A 20,389-nucleotide genomic window follows, 5' to 3' on the forward strand; every position below is an offset into this window, starting at 1 on the left:
TGTTGTACTTGCACTTCTTAAGCCCCATAAATTTTTGATAATATTCAGAACCTTACTTTAAGCCTAATAAAGTCCGAGCTAACAGCCTACAACCGGAACACCACTCACTCGGCCTCCCCTCAAACCCCAAACTTTGTCTGTATCTATTGATTTGCAGATATATATATATATTAATAAATTCCGAGGTCATGAACCAATTAAAAAATATATATTAAAAAGAAAATACAGATAAAAATACAAGTAACACTGTTAATACTCTATTAAGAATTCAAATATAGGTTATTAATAGGGTAAGATTGGATGCTGAATCACTATGCGTAACAGCGTCTGATCATAAGTGGCAGTGGCAGTGGCAATGGCACAAGAAAATAAATTAAAAAATAATTGGTGATAGGAAAGGGTCCAAACAGACCCGTGCCCCATTCATTCAGACACCTTCCCAGTGCATCTCACTTGGCCCCTCCACGCACTTCTGTTTTTATTTATTTATTTAATATATATATATATATATATATATATATTGTTTTCTATAAAAATAATAATAAAAAAACACTAGTTTTACTGTGAGAGAACATGGGAGAAGTTAGAATAGGGTCAGGTGCATAAAATGATGTAAATTACTCCAACTCACGGGACCTTATGTTTTTTTAGTATTTCTCGTAGATTAAGTTATACTTTAGAATTTAACGGTACAGATGGAATCTCATTTATTTTCAAGAGGATAAAGGCAGGATGAATCAATAGTGTAGTGATATATCGCACAGGCCTATTTCCAATAATTTTATTATTTTTTAATGTCATATTAATCCACTCAAACCTAGTTAAATAAATTACTATTTTCGACATTTACATATGGTGGTATGGATTGGTTTCAATAATTTCTACAAATTCACTCACTAGAAAAAGAATATGTGTAAGAAAACAATACGACTTAAAGTAAAAGCAATTTTTTTTTTTTAAAAAAAAATCTATTATATTTAATATATAAATGTTATTTATATAATATAATTTTTACATGCGTGACTTATATAATTTTTAAAATAAAAAAATTTAATTCAGAAATAAATAATCTAACCTGAATAAATGTTGGAAAGTAGAGTAGTGAAGTGATGGGGCCCACACATGACATGAGGCTACGGAAATTGACAATGAAATCGAGGAAACTCTTATGACTGATTGAGACCACATCAACTTTGTAAAATACTCTCATTATTATTATTATTACAACAACAACATAAAAACATAAAGCAAAAAATAGGATTACGAATTTTATGAGGAAAGAAAATAACAGGAGAAAGTGTAGCCTACGAACAACTAGTCAAACGGAAGCCTCGCTCGCTGCGCTTCCACAGTACCAGCACCCGCCCCCACCCCACCCTCCTTCCCACGCTTCCTTCCACAATGTGCTAAAATGCGCCGGTGCTGAAGCTCCACCGAGCACGCGTTCTTGTGGCCCCATTCTTCTCCCATGGCGCTGTACGGAGCGGCGGCGTTGCTTGGTCTACTGCTAGCAAGGGTTTTTCTTGGAATGCGACTTTCTGTACCGCTGGTGGCTGCTGCTCTTGGTGAGCTCCTCTAGCTAGTTTTGGTTTCCGCTATGTTTCTCGATGTGGATTTCTTTAAATGGTCTGAAATAAATGTTGCATCTTGGACTTGGTTTTATGTGAATTTGGGTGCATGGTTGGTTATATGTGGTTGTTCTGATGAACTGGCTGGAGCTAGTAATTTTATGGTTTGATTTTTTAGTTTAATTTGCATCTCTATTTTGCAATGATTTTCTGGACATTTGGATTTGGGCTGATAATTTAAATGAGATGGTAAACGTTGTTGAAGTTTAAGCTGTTCTAAAATTTGGAGAAGAAGAATGTATATGTTACTGTGCATGCTTAAGAATAGAGATTAATAGCTGAATATGATTAGTTCAGGAATAATATAGACTAAAGCAAGTTTGACATTTCTTGGAGGTGTGCTTACCATGTCTGCAAGATATTGGTGGAAATACATGTATGGAGCTTTTTGTTTAAATATCTCTAAATCTTGGGAGAGATCCTTTTTTGATCCTGGATCACAAGAGTTTTCAGTGTAGTTATTCTACCATTAGTATCAGGCTTCACCAATGCTTTGATTGTTTTGGCACATTTTGTTCCTTTATTTGTATAAATACTGAAGAAGATAATCCCTTTTGTTTTACACATTAGATGAAAAAAAGCATTCAATTTTAATTTCCTATCTTGGTTTGTTTCTTCTTCAATATATGCAGATTGTCCGTTGGACTTGAGTAGGTCTAATTTCACACTGGCAGCCTCCCTGTGCTCCAAACAGGAAGATAGAGGAAAATGCTGTCGTTACATCAATGCCTTGGTTGCTATTTCTGTCTCCCGTTATGCAAATGCTACAAGTAACTTAGGGGTTACTTCAGATTTATCTGACCTCTGCCTCCGTACCATATCCAGAACTTTTCAGCTTTATGGGGTAACAAGAAATGCAACAGTTTTCTGTGGCTTCGGGACGAAAATACCTGTAAGGTATGAGTGCCACGGTCAATCAACTGTTACCCAAATGCTCCAGTCTCCAAAATTCGGTGATGTTACTGAAAATTGCAAAGTGCCTCTGTCGGGGGATGATAGGTGTCGGAAATGCTTGAATGCTGGTATCCTATATCTTCGGAATCTACTAGGGCCTGTAGATAATGTGACATTGAGTACTTGTAGAGATGCAACTTTTACTGCTCTTACCAGCCAAGTCGATTATATATCAACTATTGACATTGCGAGCTGTTTCTTTGGGGTTCAAGGTCTTATTACTCCAACAGGTATGCCAATTCAGGAGAAAGTGCCATCTCATTGTTATGGTGTTCTTATAAGTCAGATTACTGCTATTTGGTTGAATTATTATTCTGAAAATCTCTGTTGGAGTTTTTCTTGTCAAGTTTGTGCAGTGTTTCTTTTACCTAACCTAAATATCGTAATAATACATGAATCACCCTGAAATATGTAGTTTTGTTCTTGTACACGGTTCTATTCATCTTTCTGATCTTGCTGATAGCTCGGCCGTACATGCTTCTTTTTTACCTTGAGGGACAAACAAGGAGGCAAGATTGGACCCCATGTAATTGAGTAACTATGATTCTGGTTATATGGATTGTTCAGATGAAAAAGAATGTTATCGTAACCTATTTATTTGCCTTGTCCTGGACGTGTTTCCTTTCAAGCGTCTTTGTTAATAATTTCCTCTTTCTGTTGTCAGTTGCTCACATCTGACTTAGAAAAATTTCTCCTAAATTTATAATTTTCATATATGATGGTTGGGCAGCTAGAGAAATGAAAAATAATTTCTATGCAGAGAAAACCCTGCTTCTAGTTTGAGCATTTTTACCTTTTCTTTTCGACGGTTGGTAGAAATTATCAAAGTCAAAAGGCCCTTGTATCTTAAGAGCAAGTTACTGTAGCATAGCTTTTTCTTCCAGCAGAGGAGTCGATGAAGATTATCATCTCTTCTTCTGTTCACTTGCCCTCATGCCTGAACTGTGAATTTTTTGCTGGCTTAATAGCTGGAATTTTAACTGAATCTCTTGAACCATTCTTACATTTATTGTTTCCTCCAATAATAACTTTTTAACCTCTAGCTGTTTACTTCTTTCCAACTCTAGGATTGTCCCCGCCATTACTTCCACCTCCAACATCTGTCAGTCCACCAGCTGCTGCTAGTCCTTCTCAACTTTCCCTGACTGCACCTCTGAAGGAAAATCGCCATCGTTACCACCTCACACTGGTTCCAGGCATTGGGATTGCAGTTACAGCAATAGCCATCGCACTGATTGCAGTATTTATCGTCCTTATTCATAGGAAAAGCAGAGAACTGGAGAATACTGATATGAATGATGAAACATCCACAAAAGCCATGGCTCTTCCTGCAAGAAAGTTTCAGGATGGTAATTTAGCTTTTTCACAAGTTTGTTCTCTTAGTTTGGCATTATTGACTAATGTTCATGAAGTTTGATATGTATATTCTAATTCCTTTTTGTTTTGTGGTGTACAAATGACATGAAGGTCCATCCTTCATGTTCAGAAAATTCAGCTATAAAGAGACGAAGAAAGCAACAAACAACTTTGGCACTGTTATTGGACAAGGAGGATTTGGGATTGTGTATAAAGCCGAGTTTCCAGATGGTATGGTTGCAGCCGTGAAGCGGATGAGCAAAGTTTCGGAGCAGGCTGAGGATGATTTTTGTAGAGAACTAGAGCTCCTTGCTCGACTGCACCATCGTCATCTTGTGGCTCTGAGAGGCTTTTGTATAGAAAGGCATGAGAGGTATTATTTTCTTATTTTCTCCATGCCATTTTTCACTGCATGAGAAAGATGTGTACATTCAGTTAACGGCCGGAGAAAAATAATACTATGAGTTATTCCATCTCAGGTTTCTAATGTATGAATTTATGGCAAACGGGAGCTTAAAGGATCATCTCCACGGTATGTACTGTTTTTCTCTTTCTAGTTTATATATTTATATTGTAGTTTTTCTCTAGAAAGAAGAAGAAACAAGATTGGAAACTTTGGCAAGAGACATTTGCATGGTAATTGGTTTATGATCAGCTGTTTAGTTTGATCCCCAAGAATTCATTTTACCCCTTAAGCTGCTTCTCTCTGTGATGCTCTGCTTGTAATATGATCATTTCTCTATCATTTCTACTTTCCCTTTTTCACATTCACCTCATTTCCGAATGCCCAGCCCTATGACAAAATTTAGATGGTGATCTGAGTTATTTACTTCAACCGATGTGAAATTAAAGTTGACCGACCATTTCTGTTGATTTACTAAGTATTAATTGCTTATGTTCAGCACAAGGTAGAACTCCTCTGAGCTGGCGCACAAGAATTCAAATTGCAATTGATGTCGCAAATGCACTGGTAAATTACAGATTACGCTGGTGTGCACTAGTTCCTGATAATGTAGTTGAAAAAACTTTCAGATTTTTCTCTGATGCATTTTGTTATGCAGGAATACCTCCATTTCTATTGTGACCCTCCTTTATGCCATAGAGATATTAAGTCAAGCAATATATTACTTGACGAGAACTTCGTTGCTAAGGTAATATTACACTTACATAGTCAAAGGCAAACATATATGAATTGTTCAACTATGTGTGTTTCTTTTCTCTGTCCAAAAGTATATGTGAATTTGATGAATGTCTTTATGACATGCTCTGCCAACAAATTGCTATATGATTATTATGTTCGAACGCTACTTCTCGTCCAGGTTGCTGATTTTGGCCTTGCACATGCTTCGAAAGATGGTTCCATTTGCTTTGAACCTGTGAACACCGACATACGGGGAACCCCAGGTTAGCCAATTATCTTGAAGTCTTAATTCCTACGACCTCCATTGAAAGTTAATGTATTACTGACTATATCCTTGTTACAGAACAATTACACCCCTGTATTTCTGAGTTACATTAAGTATCCTGAAATTTCCAAGATTGACCTTATCTTAAACAACAACCTGCTTTCATACTTTGTTCGGAGATGCTAAAGATTCAACTGCCGTCAGGTTATTTGGATCCCGAGTATGTTATAACACAAGAGCTTACAGAGAAGAGCGATGTGTACAGTTATGGAGTTGTTCTGTTGGAGCTGATTACAGGAAGACGAGCAATACAAGATAACAAGAACTTAGTTGAGTGGTCACAAGTATATTTGGCTTCAGAATCATCAAGATTAACCGAGTTTGTTGACACATTCCTTGGTGATGCCTTCGACTTTGATCAACTCCAAACTTTAGTAGCAATTGTGAGATGGTGTACTCAAAGAGAAGGAAGGGCAAGGCCTTCGATTAAGCAGGTTCTGAGGCTTCTGTACGAAAGCTCGGACCCGTTGCACAGTGGATTTGTTGAAGCAGTGGAGGATGAAGAATGTGAAGAAACTGAAAGCCGGGGAAGAAAAAGCAGAGGCAAGAGTATGTTTTTCAGTGGAGATGGAAGGTGTTTAGCTTCTTCTTCAAGCACGTCTAGATCATATTGCAGTCGAAGCTTCCTCCTTGAAATGGGATCTCCTCAGTCACCTCACAATATCCCATCCTTATAGTTAAAATTCTTGTCGAGTTCAATATCAGATTGATCCCACGTAGAAAAAGGGTTGGGTTTATTTGCTCATTTGCAGAGAGCTGGGTATAGAAGCTCATACATTTATGGGTATTATCACCAGAGAAGTGCAGAAATGAAGCAATGACAATGTGGTTCTTGATCTTCTGTGTGAAATGATCTTTGCTGAAACAGCCCAGAAAGTGAAGAGGAACATACATTCCACAGCCAACCAACTTGAAATTGAGGAATGATACAGATATTTACATTGAATGAGAAGGGAAGAGAGCAACTTGTTTGTGCATTTCAAATGGTTCAGACAGTTTGAATTCCAGCAGAATTTTCAGTTCTTGTTGTATCTTAGATGTCAAATGTATCAGCACTGAGCTTTTTCTTTTTTCTTTGGTTGTGATAGAAGATTTTAAGATGAACATTCACATTTTTGTTGTACCCAGAAAACATGGTTTGAGGTAGCTTTCTTGTGATCACTAAAATTACATCAAGACGAAATAAGAGGCGCCCATGAAATCCAATCTATTAGAGAAGATTCATTTCAACAATGACAACAACGGTGTGATTTATATTGTGCTCACTAACATAAATTAAACCATTCAATTCTTTTCCAGATTCGATCTACAGGCAAACAAAAACCTGTCTTTTTATAAGAAATCGCAGTAATAAATAAGTCATCTTAAGCAAATCTTGGCAAGAACATTTTTCTTCTCAATAATGGAATTGACCTCATTACTCTTTGCAACTCTAGATTTCTCAGATATGAATCAAGATCACAGAATGTCCTACAGAATTGGGAGATTATAGAGAAGAATTATCGAACAATGAAGCGCAGCCACTGAGGACTTAGAAGCAAGATCATAATTCTAGCATACAAGCGAAAGAAATAAAAATCATAGCTGTAGAACATTTTTGGGTAATAGCTTTTACCAAGGGGAAGCATGAAAATGAAGCAATTCACTGTTAGGTTTCTCACTCTATTGCAAACAAAATAATTCAAATAAAAAGCGAGGAATTGTCGTCTAGTTTTACAAGTCAATAATTCAAACGAAGCTTATGTACAGAAAGATCTCCCATTTTGGGATGATCTCGGAATCAGGTCCAGCACACTTTCACGACTTTTCTATAGTATAACCACTTGAAGATATACCTACAACAGGACCATGTTAGACAGTAGGAATGCCAGAGACATTTTTTGCTTTCTCTTGTCCAAAATAAAACTTCATGCCAGTGCAAAACAGGACCAGAATGAGCAAGCAACTAGCCTACCTCAGTCATGAAGCTTATTTTCAGACAATGAACAGAAAGCAGGAAGTGACTTTGCTTCTACTCCCCAGCAGCAACCAGAAACTTCCTTTGACTTACCGGTTCCTCGTGCAACACCACCACATCTCTCACCTTTTGTAGAAGCTCCTCCAGATGACTCACACCAAAGCTCTGATAGTCGAGGTGTCTTTTGTATCTTTGCTGATATATTGCCTCAAAACAACCGAGAAAAATTCGACAAGAGTAGCTCACTAGAATCTCTTGAAGCTCATATTTGAACTTTTTGAGGTTGTTGTCGGTAATCTGAGAATGATGTATCATATTCACATAAAATTTCTCTCTTCCCCTCGCATCGTCATTCTCCCCCATAGCCAACCTTTCTTCTTCTGATAATTCATCTGAGGATCCAGCTCCAGCCATTGTGTCAATGTTGTCTTCCTTGCCTCCTTTCCCTTTCTTGTCCTTCCTCGGGAAGATCACCGGAGGGCCAACTGATTTTGAGTTGCGGAGGCATACAACTTTCCTTTGGCCTTTCCCCTGGACAGCGATTACATCAGCCATCTTGTTGAGGAGATTTACAAGCTTAAATGCCCCATACTCAGAAACATACAGAGGCCGCCCATAAGTTTTTTGGTATTCTGCCGGAAGACGGGTTAGAGGCAAACTGCCACCAAATAATTCAAGCAACTTTACCAGTTGGCCCTTCAAACCATTTAGATCTCCTGGTTGCACCCACGACAAGTCTTTCTGGTTAACAGAAGCAAGATTTCCTGTTGGAACTTCATTCACACCAGACGGAAGGCTATGTGATCTGGAAGGAGTAGGATTTTGGAGCATCAATACTGAACTACTACTATATTCAGATACAGACTGTGATACCATTGAATATTCTCTGGTATTGTAACAGCTTTTCGAGACCCCTCTATACACTATCGATTCTTCTTCATTCTGACCTTCTAAATTATCATTGACCTGGCATCCCATCAAAAGCCCGGCAATTTCTGCTGGACCACTACGAGGAGGCAATAATGCCTTAGCAGGGGGCACAAAGCCTTCCCCACGAGCAACACTAGGCCAATCCCAAACAAACCTGCCCGCATTACTTAGAGCAGATGAGACGCCGACCCCAGAAGGAATAACAAGTATGACAATGTATCCACGCTGACCAAGAATATGGAGAGCAGGAGCAAAATCAACATCCCCTGAGATCAGCATGATGGATGATGGTGGAGGATTGTCGAGAGCAAAAAGGAACATGTCAACCAAGATTGCCTTGTCAGCAGCATCCTTTCGCCCATTCGGGACATCTATGAGTTTGACCCCAGTTCTCTGGCAACCTTCTCTTAGTCGTCTGGGGAAGGCATTAAAATCCCCATATGCCGAAAACATAGTGACAGCTCCATCAATAACAGGATGTACCCGCAAGGCCATCCTAATATTACCAGCCACATCCTCAGGGCGCACATCACTTGGCACGGGACAGTTCTCAATGTCCCAAAGAATCGCCACTGGACCTTGCAAGGAACTGTGACTTTGATGCGGAGAAGGTAGAGATGGATTTGTGCTTGATACTGCCATTTCATCCACACCCTGTTCCGAGTACTGTGATGGCAATGCCAGCACAGATGTAGTTGAGCTTGACATCACTGTTTTATTTAATGCGTGACGCCTAGCTTCCTGATAGGAGCATAATATGATTGACCAAATAAAGAAACGGAATGGAATGAGTCAAAATATATATCAAAAGCTGAAAAAATAAACACCAAAAAGGGAATGACACGATATTGCAGGACCCAAGAAAACTTACAAAACATCTCCACACGATCTAAATGCTTAGAAAAACGGTCTATAATTCATCTTAGAGGTGAGGTCATCTAATTGAGTACTGTCATGAGCCGTGACTTGTGAAAAGTGGCATCTTTGTCTTTACATGTATTTTAGTACTTATCTCCACTCTCTTTGTAGTGAGGAAATGTTAAAGTCAACTTAGTTAGGCCTATCAGACTTTCTTAATCAGACGAACTGACATACTTATGGAGATAAGTGCCTCTACTAACTTCTAGCGACAAATCAAAATCTTCTAAGTTGGTAAGACAGGATATGCATAAAGTAGGAAGTTACATTGGTGCTCCGAAACTCGACATTTATTGCCTGAGACAAATAACATTTACAGGGTGTCTGTATAACTTTTATGGGCGCGACAAAACCAATTTTCCAACATGATTGACAATCGGCTGACCCTTGTTCTTGCCAGCATAACTAAAGAATGGCAACAACTGCTTTCAATAATTCAAGTGCATGCTCTGAAGTATCTAAAATTGGCTATTATAAATAGGGGGAAAAGAAGTTAATTACGACCACTAAAAGTTCCAATGAGAACTAAATGAAGAAAACAACTAGGATGGCAATGAAACTAAGATTGCAGCTTCAGCTCCACAATATCAAACTGAATTTTTCACAAGAAGCATGATTCAATCAGGTAAACGAAATTCAAGAAATCTACTACAAAATCCAGCCCAGCAACAATATACCTAGTAAAGATCAAGAAAACAACGAGATTGATAGGCCACCGAAGCAATCAAGAAAGTTAAAAGACAAATGACATACTTGACTCAACAGTTAAAAAGAGCAAACCCTTAAAGCAATTAAAGATTCAAAATTTCAACTAAAAAGCATCTTAATCCAGAAACCCATCATGGATTTAGTCATATCAATGAATGCAAGAGAAGAAGAGTAACCTGAAGAAGGAGATGAACTTCTATTACGCCGACAAGGACAGTGAAAATTCAACACCAAAAATCGGAAGAAAACAAAAGGAATTAAATAGTAAGTGATGTTCTTGAAGTCAGAATTACGCCACGGTCATGGTGTGGTTTAGTTTGATTCAAGAAAGAACAGTGGGCCTTCAGTATAGGGGGGTGGGGATGGTCGGAAGAACAAACGGAGAGGTTTGCAGAATTTGGTCGAAGAAAATTAATAATAAAACCAAACGTGAACCGACGTTTGAATATACGAGGAAAATGAAAATGATGATGCTTATCTTGCAAGATTATAGGCCCAAAAATAAAGAAACTTGCAAGATTATAGGGTGCGGGAGTACGATATTTGATTGTACCGACTGCAGTAATGATTGAACCGTACTATTTTCTTTTTTGTTTTTCTGTGCGTCTGTTGTTTGTGTGTTGAATTATCTGCCACATTTCTTTCTTTGCTGAGGAAAAAAGAAAAAGAAGAGGGAATACTCCAATCCAATCCAATGTGAGAAGCATGACTGTTTAAAGAGACGTTTAGCTTATTGGCTCCTAATTTTGTTGTTAATGTTTTTTAAGACAATTAAAATTAAAAATTTGTGGGTGGGTATCGTTTCGGCCAAGTCCTATGAAGTAGGGTGAATCAATGGCAAAATTGAGGTACTGATAAATAGACATACACATTGAAGCCAAGAAACAATGCTACTGCTGCCTGATTCACTCCATCCAAATTCTTACATCATCTCAATAAGTAGAACAGGAAACAGAAAAGCCAAGCAGCCTGAAACAAGTATATCTTGAGATGCCACCAACAAAATTCTTTTGAGACGCTGAAGAATATTTTCCTGTACACAGGCAGTTGGGAAAGTGGAAAACCTTTGCTTCAATGATAGACCGAGGTTGGACTTGGGGGTAAGAGTCCTTTCTTCCCTTTGACAGCGGAGCGTTCATTTTCTTGTAGAACAGGTGCTATGTGAAAGAGCACTTGGCAACAGGAAAAGGGAAGATTGTGACAATGTTTGAAACATTGGGAAATTTAACTGGTGAAGCAACATATGTCTATGAACTCTTAGCATAAAAATTTGGATTTTATCATCCAGATGTTTTGCACTTAATAGTGAAACTTTATGAAGCCAGAACCCTTTCAATGGCAGCCATGTAGAACTCCTTAGGCATGGTGCCGACTACAGAATCTTGTTTCTCACCATTTTTAAACAGCATGACCACCGGCACAGCCTTGATATCATAGTTCTCAGTGACTTGTGGGTCTTTGTCTGCATTGAGTACGAAGCATTTCAGTCTCCCCGAGTATTCAGTTGCAATCTCGTCAATTACTCGATGAACCATGCGGCACGGTCCACACCAGCTAGCATAAAATTCCACGAGCACGGGGGTGTCACTGTCTAAAACCAGTTTTTTCCATGACTTGCCAGTAACCAGGGCAGCTACACAGTGAAGGGAAAAGCATTTAGAAGAAAGTTAATATGTCTCATCCCTAGAATCGACCTCTCGCATTAAAAGATACAAGTATCAAAATATATGAATTTCCTTCAGTTTCCTTGCATCTATCACCAGCAAACACTGATGCACCATTTCATGTACATCCTTCAGTTGGAAGAAAGAAACAAAAGTAAGAGTATAAAAATTTACAAAGAAAAATATGGCAACAAAAATACAGCAACATTAGCTCCTTCTGCTACCTTGTATTTAGGTCTGAGATCTTGAGAAATGCACTAGGTGTAAAGCAAACACTGATTACATGGATTTTCTCCACTAAATCAAATATTCAAAAATAGAAAGTTTGATGTCTAAATGTGGCGCCATGAATAGCATTAACATCACTTCCCCTTGTAACAATTTCCAAATTTCTCTGTGAAAGATAACAAGACCTGTTGCTTTATTTTACTGAATTATATTGAACAGCTCCAAGTTTGTTAAAAGTTTTTTTTTACATGCATCTGAAAATCTTCGACAACAGATGACCCGAAACAAAACCAACATTTTGGATTTTCCATGGAAAGATACAAGTGCTTTGCCTGAATCTAACTTGCATTCTTCAATCAAGGTGCATGAATATGTTAATGTTTATTCTATATTTTGGGGTAGAAACGTCCACAACAAAACTTAAACTAACAAGAAGTAGACAGTTATATTGAATATAATCTATTTATTGCAGACCCAAACTGGAAGCAATGCAGCTGAAACCTATGCCTACTAAGGGTGTACTCTAGCAGGATCAATGATTCAAGATTTACGGAAAGAAGGGGTAGAGTAAAGTAAATTAGTTCATGAGAGCAGATATAGTTAACATGATCAAACTATGAAAAGATCACAATGAAAGATGCTCCTCCATTGGGACAGGCCAAATCCATGCTTATAGGTGGATGAACTCGATATATAGATGTCCAGACAGCCAAAACATAGGTGCTAACTAAACTTTCAGCGCAATCATTACCCCCTACACCCCCACCACTAGCTCATATTCACAGACCAAACCCAACAAAATTTATAAGTCAACAGTAAATTGACAATAAAACAAACAAATATATAAAGCATGCCGGGCAGACAAGTAAATACACTAGAACTAACTATTCTGAACCATAGAAGTACCCTATGCTTTGACATAACAAATAGTCCACTCATTTTTTCCAACACAAGAATGGTTTCTATAACCTATAGTCCTTTTTGTCATAAAACTTACACAGTCAACTTTCTTCTGAATCAGCATTTTCAAACTCATAGTTTATCCATTAGAAAATATGATTCCATAAGTGGTGAGGAACCATCATTAGTTAATTACTGATGACACCATTTCATAAATCAAAATTAATGTGATACAATGTAATGTGGGATTCTTTCCTCTCTAAGAATATGAAGGAATCTATCATTATAGTTGTCCAACAACAAGAGTGTTCTTTCTTTTTCCAGTATCTATATATAAAATTGGAGCCCATCTTTGACGTTTTAATGAAGCCTTTAGCAAGTAGCAACAACACAATCGTTTAGATTAAGCCATAACACAAAAACAAATTACAAGTGTCAAAAGCCGCCATTTTTTTAAAGAAACCTCCAATTCTTTTCCCGTCAATTGATAAAAGAAAAAAGGATTACCGTCGGACCAGATCAAATACTATTTAAAGAAAAAACAAAAAGAAAAAGAAACACAGAAAAGAAAGCAGACTTAAACCCTATTCATGACACCAATCACGCGATCCTACCCACAATCATGAAGAAAATCGTAAATCAAGGCAGATATCACTTCCATAATTTCATTCATGAAACCCAAATCCAAGGGACCCAAAAAAAAAGAGGGAGAAGAACAATAGATAGAAGCAAGGATCAAATTTATTTACTTTTGGCATCACCAAGGCAGGAGACACGTACGGATTTCCGGGCCTGGAGTCTCCGATCAGCCCGAAAGGAGAGCCCGAATCGCAGCTTCTGCTGAGGTCGAGTCAGAGGAGTAAATAAAAGCAGTCCATCGCGAGGGTGGGGGAGCGAGAGTGAAACGAGAGCAGTAGAGCAACAGAATGCAGCCATTTTTCAGAGCGAGAAATGAGAAAGCCCACTTCAATTCAGAGAAATCTTGACAATTACAGGGTGATCTCTGCGTAGACGCAATTTACATAATATAAAGAGGTGGGTAGTGAGATTTGAGTCGCGGCGTGCGAAGTCGGAATTGCAAGAAAAGAAAGCGACGGAGAGTGTGGGGAAGGGGATAGAAATCTGATTTGTTGGTTGGGAGTAGCAGACAGATACAAATACAAATACAAATACAGATACAAATATAATGGAATGGTAGTGGATGAGTGAACAATCCGGCACGTGGTTTTATTTTGTTTTTCATATATATAATAAATTTTATAAATCAAGAACAAACAAGTTCAAGGGATGTGGAGCCCTTGTCACAAAATACATCATTTGAAAATATTGGTGGAATAGGTCCATCCCAAAACAGCTCCAGGGAGCATGCTACTTTCAGACTCTCGTGCATGATACCAAGACTATTTTTGTCCAACTCAAAATTAAAATTTCACACATGTATAGAGAGGGTAATCATGCAGCAGATCACCTCGCCAATCAAGCCTGTGACAATGCACAGTTCACTCACTATACTAATGATCAACTGCAAGGTAAGATTACATGTATTATCTGAATTGACTTTCATAGTTTCTCTAATTGCGGAATTGTATAGAGTTTGTATCAATAATTTCAGATACCCTCCATATCTAAAATTAGTAAATATTACTCTTGGCTTCGGTGTTGAAAATTTTACCTCTTTTGTCAGATTTTCATTCATAACACTGCTTATATTACTGCTTTATTGTGTTGAGGAGATGCTCTCCATTTTCATTATATTTTCACTTTGTAACGAGGAGATGCTCTCCAGTGTGTACTTATCTTGAGAGTTGTACTCCTTTGTCCTTATTTGGGTTATTTTGTTGGTCACATATGTTAGGGAGTTGTACTCCCCATTTATGCTTTATTTTGTTGAGTCATGAATTGGAGTTGCCCTCATTTTCTGGCTGTTTGGTTGTTTTATTTTCTATTGCAGGCACACCAAGAGGCTATGTGAAGACATTAAGTTGAGATAGACTCATTGTTAACTAGCAATGTGACAAAAGCATTTTGACATGCCAAACTCACAACTCTACTTGACGGTATCTTGGCTTTTCATTTCCTTGCATTTTCGATATGTTGTTGCCTGTGATCCTTTTGCAGGTGATAAGTTGGGCCCGATGATTCGTATAAATTGGCAGAAACTTTTTGATATGCTGGATTATCATCTCCAACTCATTCCCTTATTTGATTATTTATTTAGGAAACTATTTTGTAAGGGAGTAGTACTCTTTTATTATACTTTATTACTCATATATAGTAAGGAAATAGTATTCCTTATTTATGATTTTTTAGGCGATATTAGGGAGTTAGTACTCCCGTTGTAAATTTGGCTTCTTCTTTTTTTTTTTTTTTAATAAAGAAGAGGCAGAGACCCCGAAAAATTCCTCCACCTCCAGGTTGTTTAACAAAAAAAAAAAAATAGGTCCATCCCAATTAGCTCAAAATGCCTATTTGGATACCCTGTATGCCATGCCATTGTACTGCCTGGGGATTTTCCTTTAGTCCCAATTAGACCATAGGTCCCAAAATTTTTGGATTGCTGTAACATCAATTTTTGCAGTGCGATCGACCTATTCAATGTTTTCTTTTCAATTTCAGGTGGAAACTAATAGTAATAGGAACCCCATATATATTTTTTTTCTCATTTAATTTCCTGTTTTTAATTATCATTCTTTATTCAAGAAATTCAATTTTGTTTGACAATTCAAATTAAGATATTTGGAAGTAAATATCACTACTCTGTGCTATAAACTTGAGTTTTCAATTATCGGAATTTTTAGTATATTTCAGCTGAGTAATTATTATGTGAGAATGAAAGAACATACAAAACAATATTGGTAACCAACTATGTGTATATATATATATGTATATTCCCAGCAAATGTTGGAGATATTTTGATTTACAAAATGAGTTCATTTAAATACATGGAATGGGAATGGATGAAAGAGATATTATTATTATTAATTTAAGAAAAGAAAGATGTTGGGAAGAAAACATAAAACATTAGTAGTGGCTTTCATCAGAGCAGAGCAGATACTTCAGATGTGGTGGACGTGGATTCATTTTTTAGTATTAACGTCTCAATTTGGGCCTTGGGCTTTCCATCAGACCATCACTATTGGGCCCCCACATCTATTAATATATTTATTTATATGTTGTTATCAGCTGAAAATCGAAAAATCGAAAAATGAAACAGGAGAGAAAGATTTAAAAAAAAAAAAAAGTAAAAAAAGCACGCCCGGTGGGACTCGAACCCACAATCGCCTGATTAGAAGTCAGACGCCTTATCCATTAGGCCACGGGCGCCCCTTGCTTGTTACATGTGTTAGGATTTACCTATCGCCGTAAACAGTTCACATCATGAATCTTTCACAACATGTAGATGGATTAAATTTTCCACAATACAGGGATGGCGGCTCAGAAAATAAACAAAGTGCTGTTGTTTATTCATATTTTTACTTGATTTTTTTCTCGTGCTATTTGGCCTAACCAATAATATCAAGCCCGAGCCTTTAGAGCATGCTGATGAGCTCTCTTAATTCTTGGCAACACGCTGGTGAAATTGCCTTCCTACATCCAACAAGGCTCCTTCAATCTTTGATTATCTCAAATTTGCTCATTCCCAGCCTGTGTTCCCTTGCAGCTCTAGAGGAGACTAATCAGCATTACATTCTGAAGACACCATATTTGGTACTCTCAGGCTTGCACTTCGTAGAAGCAGCAATGCAGAGGCCTAGGACTTTTCTTGTATCTGCTGGATCGATGACCCCATCATCCCAAAGCCTCGCTGTGGAGTAATATGCACTGCCTTCTTGTTCGTATGCCTCCACAACTCCTGCCTTGAACTTCTCCTCGTCTTCCTTGCTCCACTGCAGAGTGTGTATGTGTCAGTGTTTTCTCCAGGTCCAATCACTGCTAAATCTGAAATCTTACCTGGATTCCAGCCTTCTTCCTATTGGCCCTTTCTATCTGAGCCAGGACACCAGCAGCCTGAAGAAAGTCATTTGAACTAATAAGTTATAATCTAGACTTCCCAGAACAAGTTCCATACAACGTGTACCAGCATATATGAAATCCACGAGGCCGGTCGAGTTCTCATGGTATTGTGAATTTTAAACCGTACAGTATAAAAAAATTACTTCGCAACTGAGAGGATTAATATCGACTTCAAAATTAAACGATAATATTCGAAGAATGCAAAGATGAATTTATTTTGTAGAAAAGTACAGTGATGTGTAGAAACGGATAATAGACACCCTACGAAACCATTGAAGAATTGCAAGCCATTTGTTTATCAGTTCATCACATACAAGCGCATTCATGAGTTTACAATGTAGTGAAAAATAATATGCCCAAGAAAACCATCATAGATTGTTCAAGAATTCACATATTAGCGAAACTAAGAAAATTTGTATACTTCATAGCTAGGTGAATACCAGCATAATCCTTTATTAATCAATGCAATATGGGTAACTACCTGAGCTCCACCCATTACAGATATTCTAGCATTTGGCCAAAAGAACATGAAATTAGGGCTGTATGCACGTCCACACATTGCATAGTTTCCAGCTCCAAAGCTTCCACCAACAACCACCGTAATTTTGGGAACCTAAACAGAATTATTGATAGAAGAAATTCCATTAAATTTTCCTTTGTCATTCCATAAAAAAAATTGAAGTGGTACGTACAGATGAAAAGAGGGAATGGAAATACTAAAGTAGAGGGATGCAAAAGGTCATAGTAGAGACAGGAGAAACATATGAATGATACAAGAATTAGTGATATAATGAATAATTGACCTTTGCGCAAGAAACTGCCATCACCATTTTAGCTCCAGATTTTGCTATACCATTTGCCTCGGATTTTGAGCCAACCTGCAAAATATTGTTTGCCAAGAGGACCTAAAAGTGAATTTTAATATTCATGATCTCATCTTTCAATTGTAAAAATCCCTCAAATAAGATAAAAAGACAAAACATAAACACAAATATACTTAGATTTCTCCAGTGTTCTTCTATCTTTTGATAAGCACTATAAGCTCAAATTGTTCCAAGTTTGAGGATATAGATCAGCTTTGTAACAATGATCCATCATTCATCTTGGGCACCACATTGTGGAATAGAAATGAGAAACGGTGACAGAACTTCACATGTAACGAAGATGGACACAAATCAAAAGGAAGGATTTGTCAGATTACTGAACTCTTACACAGATAAATTAGTGAAAAGCCGAAATCGTGCACTATCTACCTACAACCACCAAGTTAACGACTGACATTTCAATTTTTTCAACCTTGTTTTCCAGGAGCAAATAGAAAACACTGAGAAATAGAACCATTGGATTTAATTCATTGGACTTACACTACATTCAGTTAAATTGGTTCAGTAGACTTCTAACTCAATAAACAAAACGGAAGTAGTATAAAATCTGTAAATCATTGAGGTTAGTGGAAAGAGTAGGAATACTGCATACCATAAATCCAGTGATATTCTGAAGAAAGATCAATGGGATGTTACGTTGAGCACATAATTCAATAAAATGAGCCCCTTTCAAAGCAGATTCATTGAACAGTATACCATTGTTCCCAATAATTCCAACAGGTTGACCGAATATTCTTGCAAAGCCTGTAACAAGCGTCTGTAGAAAAGACGAAAGGCCCATGCATGATACAGTCAGAGGACAGCAAAAAATGCTGGTTAAACAGAGCAGAGTTTGAATGGTATTCAAGGCCTTACAGTGCCGTACAGTTTCTTGAATTCATCAAATTCACTACCATCAACAATACGTGAAATAACTGATCGGATGTCAAATGACTGCTTGAGATCGGTTGGTGCAATACCACGAAGTTCGGCTACATCATATAAAGGTTCTTTGAAATCAGACAGCCTAAGATGCTGTCCACCCATATTGCCAGCCATATGTAGATTTTTTATTATGTTTCTGCCTATAGCAAGCGCATGCAATTCATCTACAAGACAAACATAACTTGCACGCTATCATTTCATCAAGGCAACATAAAGCAATAGGCTCAAAAACGAAGTCATCTAATAAGAAGCAAAGGTCAATTATGATGGCTTCAAACTACCATGAATATATGGATGAAGTGTAAGGTTCACCTTGAGCGAAGTAGTCAGAAACACCTGATGTCCTACAATGCACAGATGCACCCCCCAAGTCTTCTGCAGAAACTTCCTCTCCTGTAGCAGCCTACTAACAACTTCAATGAATTATTGCTTTTACATTAGCAGGCACGACAGGAAATTTTTGGGCTGTGGCAAACATAAGTCCTTGAACGAGAAGAAGCAAACATTTATCATAAACGAAACCAATTTAATAATTTCATTCTGTCTGTTATACTTTCTTATAACAATACAGGGGTTCGGGAGCAAAAGAACAAAACTATAACTGAACTAAAGAATAGCCAAGGTTCCTTTTAGAATACCCAAAGTTTTTGCTAACCTTCACAAGGGGTGGTCCAGCAAGAAATATGGTACCATTTGCTTTGACAATCACACTTTCATCAGCCATAGCAGGAATATAAGCTCCACCAGCTGTGCAAGAACCTAGTACCAATGCAATCTGGGGAATGCCTTCTGCAGACATTACAGCTTGATTGTAGAAAATTCTACCAAAATTTTCTTTGTCAGGAAAAACCTCAGCCTGCTTCGGAAGGAAAGCACCTCCACTATCCACAAGATACAAACAAGGTAGTCTGCATTGAGCAGCAATCTCTTGTGCCCTAAGATGTTTCTTGATGGTGATGGGATAGTATGTTCCACCCTTCACAGTGGGGTCATTCGCGACAAACATACAGAGGTTCCCATGCACTGGACCAATGCCAGTAATTATTCCACCAGATGGTAATGGATCATCATATAATTCATGGCCAGCAAGCTAAATTTAAGAAAACATGAAATGAGGTGCAGTACAATATAATAAATGTAAACTGCAATCCAGTACCATCTGCTAGAGATTCATTGCTTAAACTAAACACACTACTCGATTATCATTATGCTCACAAACAAAGAGGCTAATGCCGAAGAGTAACAGAGTCATTAAAATGGTAAAGCTGCAGTAATACATCAATTGCATTATATTCGCATTCCTGTTAACACGTGATCAATACACATTTTCAAGAATAATAAAATCAACAAAACGTAATAATACCATATTAAGATCTTTTTTCCTTCTTATTTTTCTTAAAATAAGAGAAAAACGAACCTGAGAAAGCTCAAGGAATGAAGAACCAGGATCAATCAAGCGATCGATTCTCTCTCTAGGAAGAAGCTTATTCCTACTTCTGTTCCTCTTCACAGCCTCCGGCCCTCCTCCTTTCATCACCTACTCACCAAAAAGCACCATTTTCAGGCACGCATATGCATGCAACTCATCACACACATGTAAGTGACTTGTAAATTACAGAGAGTGAGTATTAACACCTGCTGAATGTGCGAGTGAAGTTGGGAAATTAGGCTTTCCATCGCTTCGGAGTTACGGGCAAACGACTCGGAGCTCCTGTCGAGTGTGTCGGGCAGGACACTAGTACATAAGCATCGGGTCGGTTCGGCCGGGAAGTTAGGGTAGCACCGCTGGGAAATTGATCGGCTCGAAGCCGATGATGAAATTCTTCGAGCCAAGTTTCTCAGCATTTCTGATTTCTCT

At 37.8% G+C, this 20,389-nt stretch overlaps 4 protein-coding genes and 1 non-coding gene across 5 annotated transcripts; 1 reads left to right on the plus strand and 4 right to left on the minus strand.

Moving 5' to 3' along the window:
• Positions 1 to 1,251: 1,251 nt before the first annotated feature.
• LOC105169533 (Protein kinase superfamily protein) lies at positions 1,252 to 6,622 on the plus strand. Its single transcript, XM_011089943.3, has 9 exons — positions 1,252 to 1,565; positions 2,261 to 2,812; positions 3,650 to 3,931; positions 4,050 to 4,311; positions 4,418 to 4,470; positions 4,841 to 4,908; positions 5,000 to 5,089; positions 5,258 to 5,342; positions 5,549 to 6,622. The coding sequence occupies exons 1-9, from the start codon at positions 1,469 to 1,471 to the stop codon at positions 6,079 to 6,081; spliced, it is 2,022 nt and encodes a 673-aa protein (XP_011088245.1). The 5' UTR covers positions 1,252 to 1,468; the 3' UTR covers positions 6,082 to 6,622.
• Positions 6,623 to 7,069: 447 nt separating this feature from the next.
• On the minus strand, positions 7,070 to 10,551 carry LOC105169534 (Putative endonuclease or glycosyl hydrolase). The gene is made up of 2 exons (XM_011089945.3): positions 10,094 to 10,551; positions 7,070 to 9,032 (listed from the first exon to the last, which is right to left on the minus strand). Exon 2 carries the CDS (start codon positions 8,997 to 8,999, stop codon positions 7,416 to 7,418), a length of 1,584 nt encoding a protein of 527 aa, XP_011088247.1. The 5' UTR covers positions 9,000 to 9,032; positions 10,094 to 10,551; the 3' UTR covers positions 7,070 to 7,415.
• Positions 10,552 to 10,788: 237 nt separating this feature from the next.
• Positions 10,789 to 13,846, minus strand: ATHM3 (Thioredoxin superfamily protein). Its single transcript, XM_011089946.3, has 2 exons — positions 13,459 to 13,846; positions 10,789 to 11,550 (listed from the first exon to the last, which is right to left on the minus strand). Exons 1-2 carry the CDS (start codon positions 13,643 to 13,645, stop codon positions 11,231 to 11,233), a joined length of 507 nt encoding a protein of 168 aa, XP_011088248.1. The 5' UTR covers positions 13,646 to 13,846; the 3' UTR covers positions 10,789 to 11,230.
• Positions 13,847 to 15,960: 2,114 nt separating this feature from the next.
• Positions 15,961 to 16,033, minus strand: TRNAR-UCU (transfer RNA arginine (anticodon UCU)). The gene has a single exon. It is a non-coding gene; the product is annotated as a tRNA-Arg (tRNA).
• Positions 16,034 to 16,085: 52 nt separating this feature from the next.
• Positions 16,086 to 20,376, minus strand: MCCB (3-methylcrotonyl-CoA carboxylase). Its single transcript, XM_011089947.3, has 10 exons — positions 20,167 to 20,376; positions 19,949 to 20,068; positions 19,187 to 19,621; positions 18,844 to 18,934; positions 18,463 to 18,695; positions 18,200 to 18,364; positions 17,527 to 17,601; positions 17,205 to 17,336; positions 16,661 to 16,717; positions 16,086 to 16,596 (listed from the first exon to the last, which is right to left on the minus strand). Exons 1-10 carry the CDS (start codon positions 20,374 to 20,376, stop codon positions 16,393 to 16,395), a joined length of 1,722 nt encoding a protein of 573 aa, XP_011088249.2. The 3' UTR covers positions 16,086 to 16,392.
• Between the last annotated feature and the right edge of the window lie 13 nt (positions 20,377 to 20,389).

The sequence above is a fragment of the Sesamum indicum genome, linkage group LG8 (genome assembly GCF_026168435.1).
Source record: "Sesamum indicum cultivar Baizhima isolate 11 linkage group LG8, ASM2616843v1, whole genome shotgun sequence".
Classification (NCBI taxonomy): Eukaryota; Viridiplantae; Streptophyta; class Magnoliopsida; order Lamiales; family Pedaliaceae; genus Sesamum; species Sesamum indicum.

Bases quoted from the DNA above. Each gene is read 5' to 3' on its own strand.
- LOC105169533 (XM_011089943.3), top strand. From the start codon at position 1,469: ATGGCGCTGTACGGAGCGGCGGCGTTGCTTGGTCTACTGCTAGCAAGG. The intron at 1,566-2,260 runs GTGAGCTCCTCT...CAATATATGCAG, and splicing joins GCTGGTGGCTGCTGCTCTTG to ATTGTCCGTTGGACTTGAGT. The intron at 5,343-5,548 runs GTTAGCCAATTA...AACTGCCGTCAG, and splicing joins CGACATACGGGGAACCCCAG to GTTATTTGGATCCCGAGTAT.
- LOC105169534 (XM_011089945.3), bottom strand. From the start codon at position 8,999: ATGTCAAGCTCAACTACATCTGTGCTGGCATTGCCATCACAGTACTCG.
- ATHM3 (XM_011089946.3), bottom strand. From the start codon at position 13,645: ATGGCTGCATTCTGTTGCTCTACTGCTCTCGTTTCACTCTCGCTCCCC. The intron at 11,551-13,458 runs GTAAATAAATTT...TTCACTGTGTAG, and splicing joins CTGCCTTGGTGATGCCAAAA to CTGCCCTGGTTACTGGCAAG.
- MCCB (XM_011089947.3), bottom strand. From the start codon at position 20,376: ATGCTGAGAAACTTGGCTCGAAGAATTTCATCATCGGCTTCGAGCCGA. The intron at 18,935-19,186 runs GTTAGCAAAAAC...AGTTGTTAGTAG, and splicing joins CTGGACCACCCCTTGTGAAG to GCTGCTACAGGAGAGGAAGT. The intron at 18,365-18,462 runs GTAAGGCCTTGA...TCTTTTCTACAG, and splicing joins TCAAGAAACTGTACGGCACT to ACGCTTGTTACAGGCTTTGC.